This window comes from Mesoplodon densirostris, chromosome 9 (genome assembly GCF_025265405.1).
Source record: "Mesoplodon densirostris isolate mMesDen1 chromosome 9, mMesDen1 primary haplotype, whole genome shotgun sequence".
Taxonomy (NCBI): Eukaryota; Metazoa; Chordata; class Mammalia; order Artiodactyla; family Ziphiidae; genus Mesoplodon; species Mesoplodon densirostris.
Genome location: NC_082669.1, coordinates 15,331,999 through 15,358,541, shown reverse-complemented (window position 1 = coordinate 15,358,541; position 26,543 = coordinate 15,331,999). Strand labels below are relative to the sequence as shown.

The 26,543-nt window shown below is 39.5% G+C and overlaps 3 protein-coding genes across 5 annotated transcripts in view; 2 read left to right on the top strand and 1 right to left on the bottom strand.

Annotated features, from left to right (window-relative positions):
- The window catches only part of SLC26A5 (solute carrier family 26 member 5), a 37,694-nt gene extending 35,562 nt beyond the window's left edge, over positions 1-2,132 (top strand). For both annotated transcript variants that reach the window (XM_060107594.1, XM_060107593.1), the window contains one exon: positions 659-2,132. In XM_060107594.1, the coding sequence (XP_059963577.1) occupies positions 659-843 (185 nt within the window). In that variant the 3' untranslated portion in view covers positions 844-2,132. The remainder of the gene's footprint in view (positions 1-658) is intronic.
- A 4,165-nt stretch (positions 2,133-6,297) lies between these two features.
- On the bottom strand, positions 6,298-20,742 carry PSMC2 (proteasome 26S subunit, ATPase 2). The gene is made up of 12 exons (XM_060108436.1): positions 20,595-20,742; positions 18,879-18,916; positions 18,215-18,296; positions 17,405-17,504; positions 11,399-11,530; positions 10,919-10,991; positions 10,446-10,541; positions 9,653-9,817; positions 8,669-8,756; positions 6,896-7,098; positions 6,703-6,799; positions 6,298-6,616 (listed from the first exon to the last, which is right to left on the bottom strand). Exons 1-12 carry the CDS (start codon positions 20,662-20,664, stop codon positions 6,459-6,461), a joined length of 1,302 nt encoding a protein of 433 aa, XP_059964419.1. The 5' UTR covers positions 20,665-20,742; the 3' UTR covers positions 6,298-6,458.
- Positions 20,743-23,475: 2,733 nt separating this feature from the next.
- Positions 23,476-26,543, top strand: part of DNAJC2 (DnaJ heat shock protein family (Hsp40) member C2) — a 29,374-nt gene continuing 26,306 nt past the window's right edge. Inside the window, exons 1-2 of one of the 2 annotated variants that reach the window (XM_060108143.1) lie at positions 23,476-23,693; positions 25,870-25,971. In XM_060108143.1, the coding sequence (XP_059964126.1) occupies positions 25,939-25,971 (33 nt within the window). In that variant the 5' untranslated portion in view covers positions 23,476-23,693; positions 25,870-25,938. Of the gene's footprint in view, positions 23,694-25,780; positions 25,972-26,543 lie in introns of both variants that reach the window. The other variant, XM_060108142.1, reaches the window with a different exon arrangement.

Sequence of the window (26,543 nt, the reverse complement as noted above, 5' to 3'; positions counted from 1 at the left end):
AGGGTTAAAGGAGCAGCCTCTTCGGGGACTCTGGCTCACTGAGGCCGGACGGGAGGGAGGGGCACGGAGTGCGGGGCGAGCCTTTTGGGAGGTCTGGGGTCTTCTGCCAGCGTTCAGTAGGTGTTCTGTAGGAGTTGTTCCACGTGTAGCTGTATTTCTGGTGTATCCGTGGGGAGGAAGGTGATCTCCGCGTCTTACTCTTCCGCCATCTTACCCGGAAGTCAGTGTTATGTTTTTTAATGTTTAAGACTGACACCCAGAGTGTGGGCTAATTTTCTTCTTTTTATTTATTATTTACTGATTTATTTTATTTATTCTTGGCTTCATCAGGTCTTAGTTGCGGGATCTTTGTTGAGGCATGCAGGATCTTTCATTGCAGTGCGCAGGCTTCTCTCTAGTTGTGGCATGCAGGTTTTCTCTCTAGTTGTGGCGTGCAGGCTCCAGGGCACGTGGGCTCTGTAGTTTGTGGCACCCGGGCTCTCTAGCTGAGGCGCGCCAACTCAGTAGTTCTGGTGGGCGGGCTTAGTTGCCCCGCGGCATGTGGGATCTTAGTTCCCCGACCAGGGATTGAACCACGTCCCCTGTATTGGAAGGTGGATTCTTTACCACTGGACCACCAGGGAGGTCCCTGGGCTAATTTTCCCTTCTTCTTTTATAGCACAAGTCGTGAGTGACCTCACTCGAAATCAATTCTTTGAAAATCCTGCCTTACTGGAGCTGCTGTTCCACAGCATTCACGACGCAGTCTTGGGCAGCCAAGTTCGAGAGGCGCTTGCCGAACAGGAGGCCACGGCTGTTCCTCCGCAGGAGGACTCTGAGCCCAACGCCACTCCGGAAGCTTAGACGAGGAGCTCAGCCTGCAATGGGGTATGAGCTTCTCGTGAAATTACTAACCTACACACTTTAAATAGTAGACACTAAATGTTTTTTTCCTAAGGGTAAATACTAGTAAATACAAGGCTTGATTTGGAGGGTGAATGACGCATAGCAAGATGTATCTTACTTGTATTTTTTTAATTGACTATTTCAAAGATATTATTAGCCTCTTGCCTGCATTTATTGTGTAGTGACATTTCTGTTACTCTTTAGTATTATCTTTGTGAACTTAAGGTATTTATTTAAGTACTTTATCCACAAATCAGATACCCTGTCACCAGGTGGGTGACCAGGTGTCACCAGGTTCTTTGCTTTTGTACTTGTTGATCTACAGACTTTCTGTAATCAGTTATCTCACAGAGGAGGCAAACCCCCAATTTTCTAGAAGTTCTTCCTTTAAAATAACCATTTATTGTTACAGGAGCAATGTAAGTACATTGCAGAAAATTAGAAAATATAGACAAGCAAAAATAAGAAAAACATTACATTACCAGCAAAGATTATTGCTAACACCTTAATGCATGTCCTTCCAGATCTTTTTCTATCCATATATATTTACATCTTTTAACCAAAATAAGATCATACTCTGCATAGTGTTCTGTGTGTGACCTGTTCTTTTTCAGTCATCCATCTCTGCTTTCTCATTCTAGAACATGTTTACCTCAGACCATATTCAGACTTCCCCAATTGTCTCCACAGTTGTAGTTGGTTTATCCACACTAGTATTCATCCTGTGACCTTACACGACAAATGGTCATGTCCCTCTAAGTCCCATAACTGTGTCTTAATCTAGCACTGTCCCTTTTTTGATGACATGGACTTGTTAAAGGGAGTTGGGGCCGTTGTCCTGTAGAATCCCATCTTGTGAGCGTGTCCACTCGCTTTTTCAAGGTGTTATTTACTTTGTCCCTTTATTTCCTGAACTGCCTATGATCTAGAAGTTATGTCTAACTAAAGGCGTCATGAATTTGAATAAAACATTTCTTGCTAGAATATATCATAGATGAACACATGCTTCAAATCGCATCACAACAGAAAACAAGTAATATCTAGTTGACCTACCATTAATGATGCTAAAATAAATCACTGGGATTAACATGACAACCAATCCCCCAATTACATTTTCTCCTTTGTGACTAGTGAGTTAGCTGTATGGTGTTCCTTTGGCATTGAATGAATGCCCAGTTCTCCATTAGCCGTTCACCCAGGGGTTTTAACATCTAGTGTTAATCCTTGCCTAAAGCATCAATTTTATTAGGTGTGTGAATTTTCTTTTCCAATTCTTTCATTTCTTCTGCATTTATCAGTTGGTGTTTCTGTGTAAACTACAGCTTTCCCTCAACTTGAATTATTTAGTCATCCTTAAATATAGTTCTTACTAGAAGGGCAGGTTAAATTTTTTTTTCCATTTAGTTATCAACTTCAAAGTAAGGAGTTGGTTTAATAGATGGTGACGAATTAGGTTCTTTTTGATTTTTCCTTTTTCGTATAATTATACACTCATGAATTGTTGTAGTTTTAATGTGTTTCAGTGCATTATAGTTATTCTTTTTGGTGTTCATATTGTCACACCTGTGGCCAGTAGGAGGCCCTAGAAGTTTTGTTGTTGTTGCTAAAAGTGATTTACCACATATTTTAGAAAACTCCTGGGTATAATTTAATACCTTCCTTCTAAGTCCATAGAGTTAGTTAATTCTTCATCAAACTCAGTTTTAAGCCGATGAGTGAGTAAAATGCTGTTTGAAGCATTTTCTCTACAGTTGTTCAAAAGGAGTGGGGAGACCTTTAAGCCAGTTTGTCATCAGAAGTTCCTGCTCCTGTAATTCTAACCACCTGCTCACTCCAAATCACAGCACAAGTATTAGCCAACCTGCCTAAAGCCTCATCTGCTAAGATTTCCTGCTAATAGTTGTTTTTGTTTTTGTTTTACGTGTTTCCTTTTTGACTCCTTGTTTTAGTTTTCATGAAGAAAACACTTCCAGGGGAAAAGTGCATCAGGAAAGAAGTAGGTTAGCATGGGTCTAGTCCAAACCAAACCCTATGGCTTGTTTGCTTTAAGTCTTATCAGGTTTCTCAGTGACTTTACTAATTTAATACAGAGTAGACCCCCGCCCCTTTCTAATCAATACTTTATCTAGATCTAGAGTGAAATTAGATTTGCAGTCAGTTATTTCCTTTGCAATCATCAGATACATCTGCATTCTGATACAGACTGCCTTCTGAAAGAGCATGTAGTTATAGGACCTCAGCTTATACTAGAAACTTTTATAAAAGGGCTTGTATCATTTCAGCCATGAAAGTAGAACTTAAGGATTTTAAACAATATTATAAAATATTTTATTGCATAATCTTTAGCACCAGTCTTCAATAAATGCTTTACACACAGCAGATATTGAAGTCCTGGTTATTGATAGATTGAAAGCAGTATACAAAAAAAATCCTTGTCTGTAGCTTACAAATTTGTATTTAACTTTTCTGTCCTTTAATTTTTAGCCTATTTTGAATAGAATTCTACCATGTACATAAAAAGCATTTAAGTCTTACTGAGGGGTAATATGTTTTTGTTTTGGCATGCCTCTGATATCATAAGAATGTATTTCAAAATGTATTCTATCTATATGTAAATATTTTGGAATGTTTTACTTAGAGTTATTTCCTACAGTGGGAAATTTCCTGAATTCTTTTACTTACAATCAAGTTTTGTCTCTACCTCCTTCTTTCTGGACCTTAAAAGCTGCTAGTATATACCGTTCTATGTTTTTCAGCCCTGGTTCAAATTTAGATTCTTACTGCCCTATCAAAAAGGGCATAATCCACACTGATGGAAATAGGGACTAGACTAGCCTTATTTTATGGGAACATGGAAAAGCCCTATTTCCAGGAAGGGTCCCATATAGTGATGTGGTCTTTCTCAAATCCTGTGCAATATGACCATGGTTGTTCTCTGTCTCATGACTGGATGGAATACGTTTGCAAACAGTTTTGAACCAGGGCCCAGGAAACTCCTCATTCAGGTCATAGACGCTGACTGTACAATCATATGGCAGCTGAGAGTGGAATCCCAATGCCAATCTCATCTGCAGTGGGACTCAGAGAAACAGTGAAGGGTATGAATCCTCTGCAGGCTCTGGGAGAAGCATTTTGTAGTTTTCAGGTAACATCTAAAATATCCATGTGGTTTGATCCTGTATCCTTACCTGTTTCACAGAGAAAGGAGGTGCCTGCCTCCAAAGGTACATGTTGAGAAAATGAGACTGCCCTCCAGTGTGTGGAGAGGGTAGCAAACCCAGAGAATCTGCCCCAGAGCGGGTGGGTATGTTGTCCTGTTTGGGGAGTGGGGGGCGAGGGGGTACCCTTGTGTGGGGCTGAGGGAAGGAAGGGTATGTGGTGAAGACGACTCTATCACGTCTGCCCCTTTAATTAATTCAAATTCTAAAATCAAACACAAGTTCCTTGGTGTGAGCCTGTATGCTTTTTTAGTGAGTGCAAAAATGCTGTTGGTCCTTTTTTTCAGCAATGCTTTTAGGATTCAGTGGTGTAGATTGTTGATAACATGGATTGAGTGCTGATAAAAGTTGGTTTGAGGACTGATAAAAGTGTTACCTAATTCTCCAAACATATAGCTAACCAAAATGTGTGCAGTGGTTTTGAAACCCCTCAAATCCCAGCAGCAAAACGTTCAAAAGCCAGGACTGCACCAGGTAACCTGCCTGCTTACTGACTTAGATTTAAACAAGTTTGAGCATCTCAAAAACCCACTTTGCCTTTAAAAAAGGCTTACCAGGTTTTTCATTGTACTGGTGTATAGCATTTCAGCTTTATGTAACAGATGAACCTGAGCTTTGTGAAAATTAAATTTTATAAATCTAATCACATTTTAAAAATGTTTTTTAAAAGTTTTTTTTAAAGGATCGCTATTTTTCTGAAGTCGTAAACCCTTTGATTTATCAGCACGCTAATATGTGTAAACATGTATGTCTGTGTGCATAAACACATACACGTGTTTATGCACACACACATATTTTAGGTGGAGGGAGTTACCAGTGAATGTGTATTTTTTCTTTTTAAATGGGGTACAAACATGCTAATCTAGATAGTGTTGATGCTATCTGCATACATATGCCTGGGTAGAAACACCCAGATTTTTCAGATAATTCATTGTGCGTTGATTTGATGTGTGGCCAGTTAGATTTTCATCATGAAACTGAGATGTCAAGATTATTCACAGCCTGTGACACGTTAGGCCTGAGTGAGCCCCACATGACCAACTTGAGTTGTCTCACATTGGTGCATCTGATGTATGTGGCAATGTGAACAAGTGGTAAGACTTGAAGGACTGTGTTCTAAATGCTTACATTGATCAAAACAGCACAAAAACAGACATCTTTAGTCATTCACTTATCAGCATAACCTGGAAATGGTTCGCTTTCATACCTCATGAAAGACTAGGGCAGGATTAGAAAAAAATTTTCTCATCAAGTTCACAAAAATGAGAAGAGAAAGGATGTTGGTTGGATTTTATGAATGAACAGCTTTATTCTGCGTTAAAACTTTCATATTTTAAATATTTCAGTGCAACACAGCATTTTCTATGTTGTCAACTTTTTCTTTTGTGAATTAAAATGTATCCATCTCTCACTATTTTGCATTACTTGTGAATGCTGAACTACAATAAAAATATTCTTTATTGTGTTTGGGTCTCGGTGTTTAGCAGGGGCCTGGAAGTGGGTAATTGTGGTGGAAGAGGGGAGGGAATTTGGTGGTGGCTGCACAAGAAATAGTTTTAAAGAGCTGTGTTTAAGATTCTAATAAAAACTTTTATTTTAGAAATACCTCACTATAGACCAGAAGTCTAACAGGAGCTTTACTGAAATTTTAAACCATTAATTTATAAAATGAAAATAAGTACTTTTCTGTATAAAGCCAATTTCGGATTTTCTAAATGAGATCATTTGCTTTACTACTTCGCTAGTCATTAAAATCAGCAATTCTTCTTGATTAATTTGAAATCAACTCAAATGGCAAAGCAAAACACATTACATCAGATGCTGCCTACACTTGAAACATAGTTTAGCCAAAGCTGCTTTATTCAACGTTGTAGGAAAAAACCTGTCGAAACACATGTGATCATGTGCCTGGATGGGCCGTTGTGATGAGGGCAGAAGAGCATAATGGACGGGACATCGGCGATGGAGCTGTCAAACTTGGACTTGAATCCCAGCTCTGCTACAAGGAAACGAGGTAGGAAAATCCTGAATCTGTTAAATCCACGTCACTGGGCAGATGGGAAGATAAAATAAGATAATATATGTACAGCACTCAACCAGCATATGCCTAGAACATATGTGGTCAAAGCAAGCACTTCACAATTTGGAACCTTTAAAAATGGTAGCAAGTCAAAAAAACAGCTTTTCTGCTTAATGGCATTAGATATCACCCTTTATTGTACAACAGAGAAAAGACGTCTGAAAAAAAAGCATACAATTTTGAAAACCATTTATTTTGTGTATGACATGGTTATTAAGAAGTCTGTATAAGGTTAGGATTCCAAAGAAAAGTGTTTTCAGGAACACCTCCACGGCTCAGTTGTATGTCATGTAGCGTGGAGTAGCACTGAATTTGGCATAGGACTTGATGACCTTATTTACAGCTTCCAAGAAATCCTTCTCAGTAGCAATTTTTCGCCGTGCTCGGATGGCAAACATACCAGCTTCTGTGCAGACGCTTCTGATCTCAGCACCTTTCAAACAAAAAGAAAAGAACAGGCTTAATTAAAGCAGCCCAAATAGACAGATCAGCAAGTAGTAGCAAGACCTTTCTACCTACCAGTGCTATTTGGACACAGTCGTGCTAACAATTCAAATCTGATATCTCTTTCAACGCTCATTGAACGGGCATGAATCTTAAAAATGTGAGTCCGACCCTAAAAATAGGGGAATTGACAAATATTAAAATGGAAAACGGCACAGGAAGAAAAAATTTCAAGAATCCCTTTTCTACAGTGAAATGATGTTCCCACCTCTAGATCAGGTAAGCTAAACTCAATCTTCCTGTCCAGTCTCCCGGGCCTCATCAGCGCTGGGTCCAGAGTGTCAGGTCTGTTTGTGGCCATCAGAACTTTAATGTTGCCTCGAGGATCAAACCCATCCAGCTGATTGATCAGTTCCAACATGGTCCTCTGCACTTCATTGTCACCCCCAGCACCATCGTCAAAACGAGCCCCTGAGAAGACAGGAGGAAAGACACTCTTCACACCTACTCAGAGCAGCACTCTGCTCAGTAAATCTCAGTTCAGATCACACCCTCCAGCCCAAGGGAACTTCTCAGTTTTAAGCAAATCCTGTAAGAACAGCCTGATTTACACAAAACTAATGAGAAAAGGACTCATCATAGGTTGATTTAACATAGGTTCCTTTAAAGTATTTTTTTAAATCCTCTTTAAGGATTTTGGTTTAAGTCACTCAAGAACACCTCCATTCAACACAATATACACCTGGACTAGGCAAAAGAATACATGCAAAGTTTAGCACTATAATGGTATTTGAGTATATGTAAGAAAATGCCATACTCTTCTAAATTTCTCAAAAGTGTCCTTAAAAATATGGCTAAATCCATAATACAGTAGAACTGTAACAGCTTACTATCACACTGATTTGGATATATTAGAATACTCTAGGTTAATGTCAATACTCTTCATTTCAACCAAAATAGCACAAGAAGAGGCCTCCCTATACATTTTTTCATTTTAAAATTGTATAAATACATACTGCTGTATTAATGCATTACATACATTATAAAATAAAAATTTTAAAAATGATATTAAAATTAAATATGAAGAAAAGTACCAGTATTTTCTTCCTTCACCCTAATACTGTTTTATACAAAATCCATTTTGGAAGCCACAGTTTCAGAGCATCCTGACATCATAAGGCTTATTCCAATGATACTACAAAAATGACTTCAGGGTCACAACACCGCATCTACAGACTGGTCAAATTATGGCCCTTGAGCATTACCTACAGAAGGTCCAAAGCCCACAACATCCATCCAGTCTAAAAGCAAGACTTTAGGTATCCTAACCACAGTCCCCAAACAGTGTTACAGCATCCACTCTATTTTTTAAGAATGTTTTTGTCACTGAGCTCATTAAATAACAACTGTCTGGTGACACGACACTTCTGCAGCTAGTAGGAACTATTACTCGTAGAGACTGTTAACAGTAGCCAAGGCCTACAGAACAGTACAGAGTTTTCCAAGTCAATCGTATTTATGACTGACTTCAAACCTCTCAAAAACTCATGAAATAAACAAGGCTGGAATTATCATTTCTTTTATAAAAGGAGCAAACTGGCGCTCAGAGGTCGTTAAAATAACGTGTCTAGATTGCACATACTGTATTTCATCAAATCTATGAAGCCAAGAATGTTATTTTATGTACACTTTATGAAAAACTACCACCAATTAAATTATGCCCCAGTGCTTTCTGATCCGATTAAGTGAAGCTGTATCCCAAGCTAGGAGTTGCTAAAGTGAAAATATGTGCCCTAGGAAAGAAACTGGGAAAGTTCAAAGATAAAGACTTTGAGAAATACCAATGCTATATAATGCTGCTGCTTTCCTTTATGGTGTGGCCCTAAAGTTTATTAGATCCGTGACTCTGATGTGCTAAAGCTCGTAAAAGAGTTGGAATTAAAATTCTGTACAAGATTAATGTATCAGGGGAACTTTACACATACTACTACAGAATTCTCACGAAACCCAGCTGTAAAGTTCTCCGAGATACCATTCATACCTCCAATAGCATCAATTTCATCAAAGAAGATAAGGCAGGCTTTCTTTGTTCTGGCCATTTCAAAGAGCTCCCGAACCATTCGAGCCCCCTGATGAAAACAAGTGTTCATTCAGAGTTGGTTTTAAAATTTTTAAAAAATATAATAAGTTATACTTCAAACTTTTTAATATTCCTAACAGTTATTCTCAACCATTATTACCTAAAGCTTTTTCAGAAAGACTGAAGTTTGTTACCTATTCCATCAAATTAATCTTACTAGCTTTAAAACAATATTAAGTAATTTCTTGATTCTGTACCTATTAAATAGCCAATAACTTTAAGACCTGAAGAGGTCAAATTAACACGATTAAATAAAATAAAGGCACCATTTCAATCAATAAAACTTGAGGAAATAAAAGCATTTGATCCATCACTTGGCATTTCTGATCAATGAATTTGATTTGTAGGTTTTGATAAGGGAATAAAAGTATATCTCAACTCATGCAGATCCTTTTTCTAATTCTCATTGTAAACATACTAATCATTAATGTTTCAGATATAATATATTCAGCCCTAGACTTACTCTCTAATGAAAAAAATGTGTGTGTGTGTACATACATGTGTGTACATACACCCACGCACATACACATAGACAATCTCTGTTCTCTTTCTCAGAATAACATAAAACACTGCCCCTGGAGTGAATACACTTTCGAATGCATTCACTGGGCATTACTGGGTTACTGATCTTACAAACCGAATCTGTAGAAAATGTCACCCTTCTGAGTAGGGAGCATACTGATTAAAAAAGTTAAGCAGTTTACTTCCAAATGACCACACGGGAATGCTGGTGGCTTCTGGGCTTCTGACCTACTAATTACAATCCATCAATCAAAACATTTCAGGTCTCAATCTTCAATGTGGAATTCCCATTTTAATTTCATCTATGCTTTATAAATCTTTCACAGAGCTACATATTCTTTGATTATTATCAATTTACTTTACCTCACCGACGTACTTCTGTACAAGTTCAGATCCAATAACTCGAATGAAGCAAGCATCAGTCCTATTAGCAACTGCCCGAGCACAGAGTGTCTTGCCTGTACCCGGTGGACCAAAGAGCAGCACACCCTTAGGAGGCTCAATGCCAAGGTTAACAAACCTCTCTGGCTGTGATGGAGACACGATTTTTACACTTATCAATTCTCTATAATAAAAACAAGACTACTTCTACATCAATATATTTAAACCAAAGTTATTCAGTCCACAATTTATATACTTGATCTAAATAAGAATTTTACTTATGAATAAGACATAAGATCTAAACTAGACTCATATTAATACACAAGGCTGAATGGCTTTTAAAGGTATTTCTATTATCCAGGGTTAACAAAACATTTTTCCCCTAATTTTAAAAAACAACAGTGTTTAAAGAACAAAAGTATGATCTCATATTTAGTTTTGTCCATTATCCCCCCATTTCTTCTTGATAGCGTTAAAACACACTGTTTCTTCTACAATAACCTACGCTAAAGGTTACGCCTCACCCTCCCTTGTCACTCTAAGTAGCAGACTCTTCTGTGTTTGAATAGGCTTGACGACTCCATCCTTTTACTTTCTCTTCTGGAACTTTTACCGGTTCTCCACACCTTTACCCTCCACCCCATCAAAAAGTTTCATTTAGGAAAACATAAAATTTAAAAACTAATATGTAGGCATAATTTTAGTGCACAGTACACAAAAGGCTCTCACATCTTTGTACAAAGAAATTTAAAAGGCAACAGACTCGACCACTTACATGAAGTAGTGGGGTTTCAACTACTTCTCGAAGTTTCTCAATCTGTTCCTTACAGCCACCCACATCACTGTATGTAACATCAGGTTTTTCCTCCACCTAAGGGAGGGATGAAAATGTACAACATAGAGCCACACACTTTTGCATACTAATCCAATTGTGCTAGCCAGTACAGCAGACCCAATACCCTAAAAGAAAAATCAGATTTATAGCAAGTAAGAATTTTAATAAAAATGGAATACACTGCCCAGTGTCCCAGACCCACTTGCTATATTACTTGTTATGACACTAAGTGAGAGACAAACTACTAAAATAAAGACCAATAAAGACTTTCTCATCTGAAAAATTGTTTTAAAAATTTTGGCAACTCTTCAATACATACCCACGTATTAGTATTTTATTAGTTAAAAGTTTCAACGTTTTTTTGAGATGGATGCAATTAGTCATGCCATTCCTTTTCCCTCATGGTTTCTTACCTGCATCATGGTAACTGTTGGGTCAATCTTAGGAGGCAGTGGAATGTGAATCTGATACTTATTTCTGTCCACACTAAGGAGGTAAAAAAGAGCCTCACCAATACATTCAAAAAATTTACTGAGTGAATTATCATGTGTTCTATATACATTATTTACATTAACTCACTTAATCCTCATAACCATCCTAGAGCAAGTGTTTCCTCCACCTACACCGTGTTACCTTAAACAGACTGGCAAACTCAATTCTACAATTCTATACTTAGTTTGATCATGACATTTGAGGCCATAAAAGGCCAAGTGGGGGTGGGGAGGTCAGGAAACAGATGCCGCAGCAGCAAGGCTGTCCAACTGCAGCCCTCTCCTAGGTTACCCCGGTATTCCATGGCAGCCGGTTCACCCATTCAAAAGCAAGCCAAGGGTGTGAACGTGACATGGCATCTTCAGTGAAAGACGAGTATTTACGGCAAATAGAAATCTTACCCGACTCTCATCCCTTCTTCAATGTCAGTAGGTGCAACCTGATCACTGAGGTCCACCACAAACTTGGCAAACTGCTTCACATTGATAATGTACTTCGGGTCCTCCGAATCAGCATTGATTATCTTTGTGCATCTAACATGGCAAAAGGCTTGATTAGAGTAAGGAACCTGAACCACTAATAATGAATTCAAGTAACTAGATTCTCCCCTGGGTATGCAGTACACTAATAAGCAGGTGTAAACTAGAACTGCAGAAACTGGGCCACCGTTAAGGATCCTTCTCTACAGAATATGCGCAATCCCAAGGGTCTGCTCAACTTTAGCCAAGCCATAAAAATTTCAAAAGATACATTCCCCTGGAAAATTAAACCCAAATATTTCATCATTAAGAATTTCTCTTTACCAAGGGGGGAAAGTGGCGGGGAGGCGGGATGGTGGTGTGATGAATTGGGAGATTGGGATTGACATATATACAGTAATATGTATAAAATAGATAACTAATAAGAACCTGCTGTATAAAAAAATAAAATTAAAAAAAATGCTCAACTACAAAAAAAAGTTCTTTTTTGATCTTCATAACTATATGGCTTTATTAGTAATACTGCTCTACATCTTCAGGTATTCTCCTTTTTATTTTTCCTATAAAAAGACAGTCATCTTGTCTTACGTCAAGTAATAAATATGTTCATTCTTTCCTGAGTTTATACTTCAAATCCATTATTACTGTTGCTGTTTTTAACTTAAATATATTCCTTTCCTGTGGGTTGTGGTGAAGGCGAATCTGAAACCCCACATACATCACAGTAGAAGGTAGTCTACTGCCTATTTTCTATACTACCTCCCTACAGAAGAAACCCAAAAACAAAAAACAGAACTCATATTGGAAAGAGCTTATATCATAAGCTGTAGCAACAAATACAGGGAAATACAAAATAGTCTCTGGCGTGTGCATATAGGTAGAGCTAAGAGTAAGGTAAAGAATTCTTTGTCCTTGCAGCATAAATTGTGGACAGGACTCCATTTTCTGTTATTGGAAAAGGTCCACCAGGGAAGTAGAATTTTATATATAGAAAGTATCTATCACTACTTTATCTGACAGACCCTGCCAACACTGTTGCACAGATAGGGATTTTTTTAATTCTCAGCTGAGAAAGTATATATACAGGGACCTCAACTTGCAGAACGTTAAATAAGGACCTTTGAAAACCTGCTCATCCTTGAAAGCAAAGAGAACACTGGCAAAAACATTCAAAATCAACATTTTTCAGAACTCAAACTATAGGTTTGTAACAATCCAAAGAATGTTTATTCAAAAAAAAAGAAAAGGGCTGAATCCTGGTAAGAACAGCGAGCATTCTGCGTTTAAATTCACCTTCATCCCATAGCCCTCTCCCCAGCTCTGCACAAGACTTGAAAGCCAACGGCCTCACAGCCATGGTAGATGTGAAAACAAGCAGCCTTCCTGGGGGAAGGCAGGGACAAAGAACTGGAGCTCCCCAAAAGCCCAACCCCAGAGAACTATTTGACCTGTCTGGCAGCTAGCTGGAAAGCTCCATTCTCAGGACTTGCTTTTATTTGACCGGACTCAGAGCTCACTGTCTACACACCCCCTGCCCACAGGACATTTACTGGAAACAATCGGTGGCAACTGTTTAACATCAACTGTCTGAGGTGGCATTTACCAGTTGGGGCTAACAAGAGGCTGACCAAAAAACTTCAAAGAAAAAACAGCAAGGAACAGCAACAGTAACAAACCCTGGGGAAAGTGGAAATCTGAGTTCCAGAACTGACATTAATTAAAATGCCCAGTTTCTATCAAAAAATTATGAGACACAAAAAGAAATAAAATATGGCCCATACATAGGGAAAAAAGTCCATAGAAACTGTCCTTGAGAAAGCCTAGATATTGGTCTTACTAAACAAAAACTTTCATCAGTGTCATAAATATTTTTTTAAAAACCAAAGGAAACCATGTCTAAAGAATTAATGGGAGGTATGAGAACAATGTCTCATCAGAGAGTATCAACGAAGAGAGAAATTAGACTAGAATATAATTTGGCTATTAAAAAAATGTTCTGATACAAGCTACAACATGAATGAAGCTTAAAACACTATGCTAAGCTAAAGAAGCCAGAAAAAGGTCATGCCTTGTATGATTACATTTATATGAAATGTCCAGGAGAGGCAAATCCATAGAGACAGGAAGTAGGTGAGTGGTTGCCAGGGGCCAGTGAGAGAGGGGAATAGGGACAGTTAATAAGTATGGGGTTTCTTTTGGAGGTGATGAAAATATTCTCGAGAGTAAAACAAAGCGTCAAGAAATGCTGGGGCAAGGGGTAGGGTGGTGGTAACTTCACTGAAAATGAGAGTGTGGAGGTGAGAGGGGAAGGGTGATTAAACATAAGTGAACCTGCCACTGACATTCCCTAGCCCTCTATCTCCACTGTTCTTCCAAAATATTGGAGATTGGAGACAACATGAGACTGAAGACAGCTTCTCTGGGAAAAGTGACCATCCAAATGAAAAGGTCTAAAGATAATGACCCATTATCTAAAGATAATGACCCCAACTAAACATTCAACCGTATAAGCTACAGTGAAGCCTGAGATGGACATGCCTCACTATTGAATCTAGAGCTTCTATCAGCTTTTTGGTCTCCCACTAAACAAAAGCACAAAGTAAGATTACCAGACATCGAACATAAAAGACAGACACCAAGCAAGCAAAGAGGAAAAAAGCATCTTAGAGGAAACAGAAACCTTCCAGTTATCCTTAACTTCCTTAGATGTAACAGCGTATTACAACCATGATATGAGAACAGGACAACACAACATACACACTGAAAGAAAGAAAGGCTCTTGGAAATTAAAAACCTAAGTGAGAGGGAAAAAAATCAATACATAGACTCAAAGTTAAGAAAATCTAACAAAAAAGTAGAACAAAAACAAAGAAAAGCAGGAGAGAAAGATTAGCATTTCCAGGAGGTCCAATATCCCTGTAACAGTAGTCCAGAACAGAGGACCAAGAAAATGGAAAGAAACTATTTACAAATAAATAGCTTCAAGAAAATGTGCACACTGAAGGACATGAGAGCCCAGCACCACAGCTGAAAACACACCAACACCAAGGCACGAAGCCATGGAATTTCAGAACGCTGAGAACAAGGGAAGACCCTACAACTTTCAGAGGAAGAACAGGTCACACATATAGGACTGGGAATCGGAATGGCTTCAGACTAACAACACCGGCAGGCAGAGGACAATGTAACAATGCCTTCAAAATTCTGAAGAAGAATTTTCTATCAGCCAAGATATTTCCAGACATATGTGGTCTCAGATGGTACCTCCCAAATGACCCTTTCAGGAAGCTACCAGAGAATACAGGACACCTAATGAGGGTGTAAACAAATCAGAAAGAGAAACTCGTGATACACGAGCAACAGGAGAGAGTCAAAGGGAACCTCCAGGGTAAGAAGTCACAGGATGCTCGTGATTCAGCAGGCGTTCAGGCAACCAGTCCAAACTGAAGCAGGTCAGAAAGTGCTGGGAAAGGCCCGCTCAGGAAGATGAACCTGAGAGAATACCTGATGCAGCTGATGCCCCTGAGGTACACATGAGAAAACCTGATGGACCTAAGGCATCTGAAGAATAACTGAGATGATCGGGAAAACCCGGGGGGGCCGGGGGTTGAGTTAGTAATACACATAGACAACAAGGCAAATGAAAAAACGAGACAGTTAGGGCAAGGAAAACAAAAAGTGGCAGAAAAAAGGAAAAGTAATCACAGTTTACTAACGGCTCTTTGCGAACAGGGTTTACTTAGCCATAATTATGAAAACACTAAATACGGATCTAACCAAAATTTTAATATAATTACATTAGGAGGCCGTAAGGATGAGAAGCGCATGTCTTTGGGATGAAGGTAGAGGAAACAAAGCAAAACAAAATCCTCATCTTTCATGGTGGGAAAGCCAATAAACACCACCTGAAACTAAAAAATCAAGAAGTGATCTACAATATACAAAACTTGACACTATCCATTAGAGATAGAAAGGCAGGAACCAAAATAACCACCTAAAAATTTTGAAAATAGGTGTGTCTAGTAAAGAGGAATTAGGAAAAACTTTTGTTATAGAACTATTTAACTCTTTGAAACCATGATAAAACTAAAAAGCAAATAAATGAAAGCATGGAAAGACAAAAAGGAAAGGAGGATAAGACGAAAGAAAAATAACCTGTGACTGTAGTAAAGAGGCAGAATTAAAACAACACTTTCAGTAATTAGAATAAAACACAGGAGAACATGTTTATAATCTTGGACTGCGCTAGCCTTTCTAAGCAACATGAAAACCCAAAAGGTATAATGAAAAAGCTAATATATTTTATTTACCTCCTAAAAAGTTAAAACAGTACAACAAAAAGTACTGAGAAGTTAAAAGTCAAGTGAGAGACTGAGAAAAAATATTTGTAACATATTTAAGAAAAGATTAATATGTACAATATATGAAGCATTCCTAAAAATTAACAAGAAACAATCCAATGGAACAAAACATGAATGGTCAAAAAATACAAATGTTTAATAAGTATAAGAAGTAGCTATCATACTACTAATCAGCATGATACAAATTAAAGTGAATTGTTTTTTTTAAAATTTTTTTGCTCAAATGGCAAAAGTGTAAAAATCAATAATCACATATCTTACATTGATCAGGCAAATAGGCATTTCCCTCAAAACCTTTGGGTAAGAGTGTAGACTGAAGCGAAAGAGAGGCATGGACATATATACACTACCAAACGTAAGGTAGATAGACAGTGGGAAGCAGCCGCATAGCACAGGGAGATCAGCTCGGAGATCAGCTCGGTGCTTTGTGACCGCCTGGAGGGGTGGGATAGGAAGGGTGGGAGGGAGGGAGACGCAAGAGGGAAGGGATGTGGGAACAGATGTATATGTATGACTGATTCACTTTGTTATAAAGCAGAAACTAATAAAAAAAGAAAGAAAAAAAAAAGAGTGTAGACTGGCCAAACCACTTTTGTTTTCACACATTTTCAAAATGGTAAATGCCTCTGTCCCCATAATTCGACTTATAGTAAGCTATACTATAGAAATGTATGCACATATGTAGAGAAATATTTAACATGCGTATTCAGTCCGGCAATGGTATCATAACAGAAATTGCAAACAACCCAACACCTATAGAATATTATGTAATTTTTAAAAAACAAGAGAAACAAGAAATAAAAAAGGTACATCTGGGCTTCCCTGGTGGCACAGTGGTTAAGAATCCACCTGCCAATGCAGGGGACATGGGTTTAAGCCCTGGTCCGGGAAGATCCCACATGCTGAGGAGCAACTAACCCCATGTGCCACAACTACTGAGCCTGCGCTCTAAAGCCCGCGAGCCACAACTACTGAAGCCCGTGTGCTGCAACTACTGAAGCCCGTACGCCTAGAGGCCGTGCTCCACAACAAGAGAAGCAACTGCAGTGAGAAGCCCACGCGCCGCAATGAAGAGTAGCCCCCACTCACCACAACTAGAGAAAGCCTGCGCACAGCAATGAAGACCCAGCGCAGCCAAAAATAAAAAATAAAAAAATAAAAAAATAAAAAGTACATCTATAACAAAGACAATGAAAGATTTCTAAAATATGTAGTTATATCTAAAAAGAAAACAGGATGTTTCTTTGTATGTAAATATATACGTGAAGACACACTGGACGATTAAGAGGACCAAAGGATTTTCAGTAGTTAGATGGGAAAGAAGGGTTTCATAGTTTGCTCTGTGTCTTCCTGTATCATTTGAATCTTTTACATGATTATGTCTTCACCTACTTCTTAAATAACTGTCTAAAGTATAAAGTTTTAACCCCAGATACTTCTGGAGAAAGCTGCATTTACTTGGAATATGGCATAAAAATTCTTTACGAACTATTACATTATACCCAAGGCTTGAAAAAGTACCTGAAAGTACAGATAAAAATAAATTTCCACAGAGCACTATGCATACCTTGCAACCTGCAAAGGCTGTTCACTCTGGAGTGTCTGCTTATCGGCAGCCAAATCCCAGAGTGCTGGTGGGGCCAGGCCAGTGTCAGACTCTTTAATACCTACGTAAAGAAAGATTACAAAATTCACTGGACTGTAACGCAAGCTTTCTCACCCCAGCACCGCTACCATCCTGGACTGAATAATTTGCTGTGGGGGGCATCCTGTGCATTCCAGGATGGTGAGGAGCGTCCCCGGCCTCTAGCCACTAGTCACTAGCACCACCTCCCCCTTAAGTTGGGAGAATCAACAATGAGTCTAGATGCTGCCGAATGTCCTAGGGGGATGACCCCAGTTGAAAACCACGGCCCTAAAGTAGTCACAGGCCAAAAATGTGATGCGATGCCATATTTGACATTTTTTTGTGCAAGTCAAATACTATCAATATAAAACTTCACCACTCAAGTTCCCAAAAAGAAAAGTTTCCGACTACTAGGCCATAGCCTGCTTACTTCAAGCAGTACCATTTGAGATCATATTTTTATTCAATAAGAAATTTTGACTTATTATAGTCAACTGAACTTGGCTTTGACCAACAGAAACAATACTTGCTTAAAGGATGATGTTTCTTAATTGCTTAAGCATTCAACTTTCTTGTAAAAGGTAATGAAAAGAGATTATTAAATGAGATCCAATTTCTTAACAGATAGGAAGGATAATAATTTTTTTAAATCTGTGATTCATGGAAGAGTGACATTGGTATTTCAGCTCCTTTGATATAATCAAACCATTACCCATAAAGAGGGGAGACAGAAATAAAAACTATACATACCCGTGAGCTCATTAATTTTCTTGAGAAGTTGTTGAATGTCATCTTCAACCTGTTTGATTTGCCTAGAGTAAGTGCTCTGACCCTAGGAGATAAAGGTCAGTTTAATTAGAATATCGATACCGACAATGTATTAAACTATAAACAAAAACTTTTAACAGTTACACTTGTAATAGCTATTATTGTCCTAAAGCTTGTGAAATGAGGTAGAGAAAGGGAATCTATCATTTTCAGAACTATTCCTGAACCAATATATTCCCCTAAACAGGCAACACCGTTATGCAAGGTAACAAATGAAAATCATGCCTAAAATTATCTAAAATTCAAGTCTATTTCTATGCATTAAAACTTACCATTTCAGATCTAATTCATTTTCATACATTTTAAATATAATAAATATTTCTAAATATAGTAAATTATTTCAAATATCTTTCAATATAGTACCGCACTTTAATTACAAATAGTACAGAGATAATGTATAAGCTTAGACACACTGAGTATTTACTCTCTGATCTATTCTAAATAGAAACTGTAGGTAGATAACTTTTTATCAGTGAAGATTAAACAGCTGGACAGTCTCTTCCAACTATTCTGGAAGGCCAATACCAACAAGAGTCCTTATTTCAACACAAAACATCTATATTTTGTAGACATTGAAAGGACTTACATAAGTTTTCAGCAAGGCAATATCCCCCTCATCCAGAGCTAAAAGAAAAGAGATAATACATGAATTCAAACAAAAGGAACTAGAGCTTACAATTCTTTTCTGTTCAATTCAGATTGCATTGAGTGAGAAAAACTGTGAAAAGTTGTAATGATATAAACACAACCATCAAATAGTTCCTGGACTCAAGGAACTTTTATCTAACTGGGTGAAGGCAGATTTTAAAAAGTACATAACATAGCTTCAAAGTGATATGACATAACAAGAACACGGAGCCCAAAGAACAGACTTTGAGATTCAAAACGACCTGAGCACTAGTCCTAGCAAGATCATGCATTTGCTAAGTAACCATGGAAAAACCATTTAAGTTCTCTGAGCATCAGTCTTCTCGCCTGGAAAAATGTTAGCCTCAGTGTTGCTCTAAAGATCAAGTAAGACATGGATGAAGAAGCACAGAAAAATGCTACACACATTAGTCATAAGTGTATCCAAGGGATAAATTTGTTAATATGTTTATAGAATTATAACTTACCCAGAGAAATACCCAGATGAAATGTTACATCTCTGTGACTAAATTTTACACTAGGTGACTGAGTACCTCTTTCAAGGGAAAGGAGTGAGATGAAAGTGGAGAGGAAATGCTCCTTCTCTGAGGGGTGGGTGGATATTAAGGAGAGGGTGCTAGGAGAGGCTGAAGTTGTTTAGGAAGGAAAGACAACAAAAATTCACCATAAGAATGTTTTAAAATAGCCTATAAGGAACAAAAGAAAACGGCATAAAGATGAGGCTTTTACAAAAGGGGCTACTGGGAAGAAATCATGAACGAACGTGCTGCGGGGAAAGGGTCAAGTGGTATAGTCTCTAAGGAGAGTAACCCAGCAGTGTCTATAAAAATTACAACTTCATTTCTAAAATTTACCCTACAGCTTGTGTCTGTGCATGTAGTAAAGAGTTATATTAACAAGGTTATTCATTGGTCTACAATGTCCATCAGTAATGATTATTACTGAACACCCAATCATTTGGGATACTATACAGACCACACTGACTCTACATAATGATATGAACATATATCATTAAGATTTTTAAATGTACAGCATGTTACATTTATGTAAAAAAAAAAAAAAGAATATACAAACGAACTTGCTTGAATGTACACATAAAATGCCTAGAAAGATGAGGCAAAACGGCAACATCAGTTGCCTCCGTGGATAAGAGGTGGCCGGGGTCAAGGATGAGACACTTTTCCATTTATCTTTTCCTTTCGTGTTTTGAATCATGTGAATGAATTATCTAGTCAAAGGAATGTTTTTTAAAAAAGAAAATTATGTCTCAGGATCCTGGCTATACAGTGATAAGAGCAAGCTGTCACTTGACGGGGAGGAAAGGCAGCAAAGAGGGTCCAGGCGACCAAGCACCGCCAGGCGGGGAACTTTTCAAGGCCTGCAAGGCCAAGCGGGGCGCGTGACTCCTTCAAGACCTGAGAGCTGAATGTGAATAAAAATTTCGATCAGCGGGAGATGAACACAGGACGCGGGGCTGGTAGAGGGAGACGGAGAGGACAGGCCGGTCAGCCCGGCTGCCGCACCAGACTCAAATCACTAGCGGCACAAAAGCGACAGAGCGCCGAACAGGAATCCAACCCCCCCCACCCCATCCCGGACCCCGGGCCAAGACTGGTCCTGCCCCGGCCCGGAGCTCCTGCCTACGTCAACTGACCTCGGATGGGCTTGTCTTCCTTCTCCTCTTCTTTGGTTTTCCGCTGATCTGCACCGAGGTAATCCGGCATTTTAGGAGATCCAAGGACCTCAGCTAGCTGGTTGATTACACAGCACCTTCCTCGCTTCCGGTGGCGCCCCCGCCTTTCCCTTCCTCACCGGAAGTAAAGCCGGCTCCGCGGGCCCTTTTGCCCCAGAAACGGGCGGAAGAACGCCACGGAGGCCACGCGCTGCGGCGGGAGAGCAGCGAAGGGGAGTGAGAAGGTTTCGCTGTTAGGAAGGAACGTCGTTCTCCCTTAGCCCCTCACCGTGGCGAGTTCCCTGAGCAACAGAGTGCAAGATCAACTCAGGTCCAGGTCGCTGAGTGTAAATCCTGCTTTAGTCATTTAAACTCTGTACTCTTGGGTAACTTCTTTAATCCCTGTGCTTTAATTTCCCCCTTGACCTCACAGCATTGTGGATGCATTAAATAGCAATGTTTGTAAAGTACCTGGCTTATTCGATACGTAATGAGTAGTGACTAGATTTATACATAGAGTGAAGGTAAATAGAAGTTGTTCACTAATTTGACATTAATAAGGGATGAGGAGGTAAACGGTTTCCATGTTTGACACTGCGGCCAAAGAGCGGTACCGTCTTCAGATACAGGAGAGCCAGAGAAGAGAGCAGGTTTTGAAAGAAATGAATTCGGGAGATGAGGAATGGAAGAGAGCAGTTAGACAATTGTAGAAGTTAGAAATGGAAAAAAAAAAAAAAAGCCTAACCTGTCTGTACCCAGTCAGCAGTGAAAAGGCAACCTACAGAATGAGGGAAAATATCTGTAAATCATATATCTGATAAGGGGCTAATATCCAGAATATATAAAAACTAAAACTCGGGAATTCCCTAGCGGTCCAGAGTTTAGAACTCAGAGCTTTCACTGCAGGGGCCCAGGTTCAGTCCCTGGATGGGGAGCTAAGATCCCACAAGCCTGTGGAGCCACCAAGAAAGAAAGAACTAAAACTCAGTAACAGAACACAACCCAATTTTTTAACTGGACAATGTACTTGAATGGACATCTCTCACAAGAAGTTATACAAGTGGTCAAGAAGCACATGGAAAGACGCTCAGCTTCACTAGGCCCTGGGGAAATGCACATCAAAACCATGAAATACCACCTCATACTTGTTAGAATGGCTATTATCAAAAAAAAAAAAAGTGTTGGTGAGGACGTGGAGAAAATGGAAACCTTGTGTACTGCTGGTGGAAATGTAGAATGGTGCAACCACTGTGGAAAACAGTATGGCAGTAGCTCAAAAAATTAAAAATAGAATTATCAAATAACCCAGCAATTCCAGTTCTGGGTATATACACACAAGAATTGAAAGCAGGGTCTCAAAGAGAAATTTGTACCTCCATGTTCATAGCAACATTATTCACTATAGCTGAAAGGTGGAAGCAACCCAGTCAACAGATGAATGGATAAATAAAATGTACATACAATGGAATATTATTCAGCCTTAAAAAGAAGAATTCTGGCACATACTGCAATTGTGAGGACATTATGCTAAGGGAATAAGTCAGTGACAAGAAGACAAATAGTGTATGATTCCACTTATATGAGGTACCTATACTAGTCAAATTCACAGAGATAGAAAGTTGAACGATGGTTGCTAGGGACTGAGGGGCGATGGACACGGGGAGGTGTTTAAACGCATGTAAGAGTTTCAGTTTTGCAAGATGAAGAGTTCTGGATATTGGTTGCACAACAGAGTGAATGTACTTAGCACTACTGAACTGCACAGTTTCAAGTGGTTACGATGAGAATTTTATGTTATGTGTATTTTACCACAATTAAAAAAATAACCTTCATGCTCTTAGAGGTTATGGTAAGAATAATTGGGATAGGTGTGAGAAAAAATTATTAAGAAAGTGGAGTCAGGTTACCTTGAACCTTAGAGCTTGTTTTAACAGTGGCTACAGGTCAGGAAGAGTTTTAGGGTGAGATAATTAGCTTAGTTCTTGAAATGTCAGTTTTGAAGTAACAATTTTGTCATGTAGCAGATACACAGGCAAATTCAATGCATTTAACAGTGAAAATGTAATTCCTAGATAATAATTTACTAATTTCTGGTTCTCTTTGCAGAAGAGTGGCACATCAATTCTTCTCTTTTGCACAACCTATTCCAGATAACTGTGTATGGGGTGGAGGATGGGAGGTGGAGTCTGTGAATTTCCACCCACTGATTTCTTTTTGCTAATTCTTGCATTTGACCTCAGTCCTAGAAGGAATCATACAGCAGAAGTATAATTGATTTTGTTAAACAATTAAACATTAAACAGTAGAGTCCTGTAATTGGGAATATCTTGAAAGAAAACTTCATGCTGCTAGAGCAGGGTAAAATGATTGCTGGCCTTGGATTAGAATCTAATACTACAGAGGGGTCTCTTCTGCAAATGATATGGGTATTAAATGCGATAGCCCAGCTATCAAACGTTAGCTCCTATTATTATTTAGGTAAACACAAACGCTTTACAGGTTTATGTACAGAATTCTCTACGAATGTATAGACAGTTATTGTCAATACTAATTCATACACATCTCACTTTCTATTTATACAAGTACAGCTACTACTAAAATCAACGGTTCAATTCAAATTAATAAAGTAGTCGTTAACTTAAAAAGGAAAAGAATACAGTAAGAGCTGCTAGAGAAAATCATGCCCTACGTATTCCCTATTCCACCTGGACGAGGCAAATAATCCTTTTTACCGGGGAACTGATAAACCTAGGAACCTTCCATTCGTGAATCTTGGTCCCCACCCGGATCTGAGCCAGTAGGACCTAGACAGCCGCATACGTTGGCGGGGGTGGGATTGGCCTACGCACCACGGAAGATTCATCCCGGAAGTAGTTGGTCGTCTCCATGCGCCGGTTCCTGGACATCGTAGAACCAAGGCGCGAGGCTCGGAACGGGAGGTAGAGCTGGCGGGACTCTAAGAGCCCTGCGCCTGGGACGGGAACTACTGCGCCCGCGGGGCTGGCTCCGGCGCCATCATGCTGCTCCTGCCAAGCGCTGCGGACGGCCGGGGCACCGCCATCACCCATGCTCTGACCTCTGGTACGTGCCCACTCAACCCCTGCTCAGTCTAGCCTCAGCAGCCCCTGCCTCGGTCCTCCACCTTGGCGACCCCGAAACCTCTCTACCCTTGCCCCTGGCAACTAGCTTATAGAGTGTGGGGCCGTGACAGGTGTCTTTTTGCTCCCTGCTATACAGAAGTCCTTCCCCAGACTGGAAGGAGGGAGGAAGGGGGGCGTCTTCCTTCTGCCCCCGCAGTTTCTTCCTTGTCTCGCGGCTGCTGACTCATGGATTGGGCGGAGGAGTTCGGGACCGAACCCTCCAGTACCCTAAGAAGGTTCTCATAAGCATCTTGCCTACGGCAGGAGACTGCCCACAGCGAGCACCCCACGTGCCGGAGGCCCTACAAAGCCTTACAGCTGGCGCTCAGTTAAACACCTCTCTCCCCTTTTACGTTTGCTCCGGCTTCGTTTTTTAAATGTCCCGACTCAGACATGCTCCTCATATTCAGTATGAAAACACCACTGTGTATGCTGGTGGTAAGACCCGTGTACACAGACTTTTAAAGGCAGTCATTAAGTGAAGCTTGTTCTGTGGAAATCAACTATCTTCAGTTTTTAAAAAAAGGCGGGGGGGGGGGTGAAATTTGTCCTGCTGCTGTAGGTTCTTAGATTTATAGCCCAGGACAGTCATGGTATTGTAAACTTAAAGAGTCTCTAAGTTCAGTGATTTCATTGATTACCATAGCCACGTATACAGACGCTTGTTGTATGTGATTTTGGACGTATCTCACGGCACGTGTTGTGTTCCTGCTTACAGAAGTTTCTGTGTAATCTCACAAGTAGAGGGAAAGGCTTGAAAGGTCATGTTCTTGAAAGCCACACCCACACTACACAGGTAGTACTTCTTGAATATAGTGTTTTTGAATGCTCTCCTGTGAATGGTAGAAGAAATCTTAATTTACGAACACAAAACATGAAAAGTCAGCTATTTTTACAAAATTGTGGCCCTTAGGTACAAGGGAAGACTTAAATCTGAGTTTTTTGTTGTTGTACGCGGGCCTCTCACTGTTGTGGCCTCTCCCGTTGCAGAGCACAGGCTCCGGACGCGCAGGCTCAGCGGCCGTGGCTCACGGGCCCAGCCGCTCCGTGGCATGTGGGATCTTCCCAGACCGGGGCACGAACCCGTGTCCCCTGCATCGGCAGGCAGACTCTCAGCCACTGCGCCACCAGGGAAGCCCTTAACTCTGAGTTTTTACCAGACAGTAAAGCTTTTTGCTTTCATTTGAAATATGAAATTAAAATTAAGATGTTCACTTTTTTCCTGACCCAAAACTACCTTTTTTGAATTGTTAATGTACACATACATAGTGACTTACCCCACTTCCCAGAAATAATGATAAAGACTTACATTTATTTAACAGTTTGTGACTTTCAAAGTGCTTTTATCGTTTGTCATTCAATCCTTCCAAGGAACCAGATAAGATAGGTATTGTTCCCATTTTACAGTTGAAGCCATCGTTGACTCATTTCATATAGCTACTAATTGTCAGACCTGCACTGAAATCCAGAGCTTCTAATTTCAGATTCAAAGGTGTTCCACTAAAGCACGGTTTCATTAGTAAATTCCTGTTAGCTGCTTGAAAATTGTCTTTCAGAAAAAATCATTGCTAGTGAATTCCTAAAATTTTTGAAAGCTATCTAAATTCAGGTATTAATAATTAAGATATTTTGTTACTTTTAGATTTTTTTGATGAGGCTGGCTCTTGACAGTTTATAATTATTTACTGCTTTATTACAAGTCTAAAAAGAAAGCAGATTGCCACATCTCTCCCTTTTCCTCATCTTCCTTTCATATCCCCAGGAAAGTATTGGTTTATTGTTGACATTGCTCAATGTCTCGTTTTGTCAGATAACTGGAAGAGGTTGATTGAATCTCTCTCTGTAAATACTAGGAAATGATTATTTATTGCTAACCCTCATGTTAACTGGATTACTGCAGTTATTTTCTCAGTTGATGGTTTTAAAATTATATTCTGATGGTGTCACTGTTTTGATCTTATTTATTGCCTTGGAACAGATTTATTCCATGCAATACATTGAAGCCTCTCTTAACGCTTTCAATCACAGCCTCAACACTCTGTCAAGTTGAACCTGTGGGAAGATGGTTTGAAGCTTTTGTTAAGAGGAGAAACAGAAATGCTTCTGCCTCTTTTCAGGAACTGGAGGATAAGAAAGAATTATCAGAGGAGTCAGAAGATGAAGAATTGCAGTTAGAAGAGTTTCCCATGCTGAAAACACTTGATCCCAAAGACTGGAAGGTACTTAATATCTGAATCTTGTTCGGTCAGATGGCAGTTTTCCATTATTAAACCATGTTTTAAGATGCTTCAACAAAATAATCATGATTGAGCACCTGTTTATTGTTAAGCCCTGAGTGGGATAGCAGTGGCCCTAGGATACTATGTCTGCTGGAGAAATCCAGAAAAAGCCATGTCTGAGTTGATCTTAAGAGGTTAAGTGACAGTTTATGAAACAAGAAGGGAAAAAAGGTGTTACGGGCAGAAGGAATAGATACGCAAAGACACAAAGGAGTAAAAGAATATGCACTGCCTCTTCGGGGACTGGTGAAGGGTAGGGTAGCGTATTGAGGGGTGGCAGTGAGAAATTAGACTGAAAACAGAGTCGAGATGACACTCTGTTGTGTCCTTTTCATGCCATGCCAAGGAAGGACTTTATATTTTATTTTGGGGGCAGTAAGATGTCATCAAAAGTTTCTGAGCTCATTTTAGAAAAGTAATTCTCCTGGCAGTACAGAAACTTGCTTGAAAAGGGAGGGCAGGACCAGAGGGGAAGGGAACAGTTTGCTGTTATGGGGCTAGTGCCGTAATCC